This window comes from Tupaia chinensis, unplaced genomic scaffold (genome assembly GCF_000334495.1).
Source record: "Tupaia chinensis unplaced genomic scaffold, TupChi_1.0 Scaffold149964_2, whole genome shotgun sequence".
Lineage (NCBI taxonomy): Eukaryota > Metazoa > Chordata > Mammalia > Scandentia > Tupaiidae > Tupaia > Tupaia belangeri.
Genome location: NW_006209806.1, coordinates 1627644 through 1628066, shown reverse-complemented (window position 1 = coordinate 1628066; position 423 = coordinate 1627644). Strand labels below are relative to the sequence as shown.

The following is a 423-nucleotide window of genomic DNA, read 5'->3' as shown; positions in this document are numbered from 1 at the left end:
CTCCTCCCCTCCCTCCAGTGTCCTGAGCAGGTGGTGGGTGGCATCTACGGGGTCCTGAACAGAAAGCGCGGCCACGTCTTCGAGGAGTCCCAGGTGGCTGGTACCCCCATGTTTGTCGTGAAGGCCTACCTGCCTGTCAACGAGTCCTTCGGTGAGTGTGGGTCTGCCAGCTGCCTGCAGACCGGGGCTCCACCGCCTTGGGGTGGGGGGCCAGCTGTGAGGTCCGGTGCTGTGGCTGACTGAGCTGTGGAGGGGAGCCTGGGAGACGGTTAGGGCAGGCCCGCTGTCGGGCTTTGAACCCGTGGTCAGGTGCAGGCGCCTACTGTGGGTGCCCCAGGGACGGCCAGAACCGGCCTGGACTCCTGGCAGGCTATCCCTGGCTGCCCACTGAGCCCGCCCGCCCGCCCGCCCGCAGGCTTCACC

At 68.1% G+C, this 423-nt stretch overlaps 1 protein-coding gene across 1 annotated transcript in view; it reads left to right on the top strand.

Annotated features, from left to right (window-relative positions):
- Positions 1-151, top strand: part of EEF2 (eukaryotic translation elongation factor 2) — a gene marked incomplete at its 3' end in the record, with an annotated part of 5637 nt that extends 5486 nt beyond the window's left edge. Inside the window, 1 exon segment of the mRNA XM_027769614.1 lies at positions 19-151. Within this exon segment, the coding sequence (XP_027625415.1) occupies positions 19-151 (133 nt within the window).
- Positions 152-423: the final 272 nt, after the last annotated feature.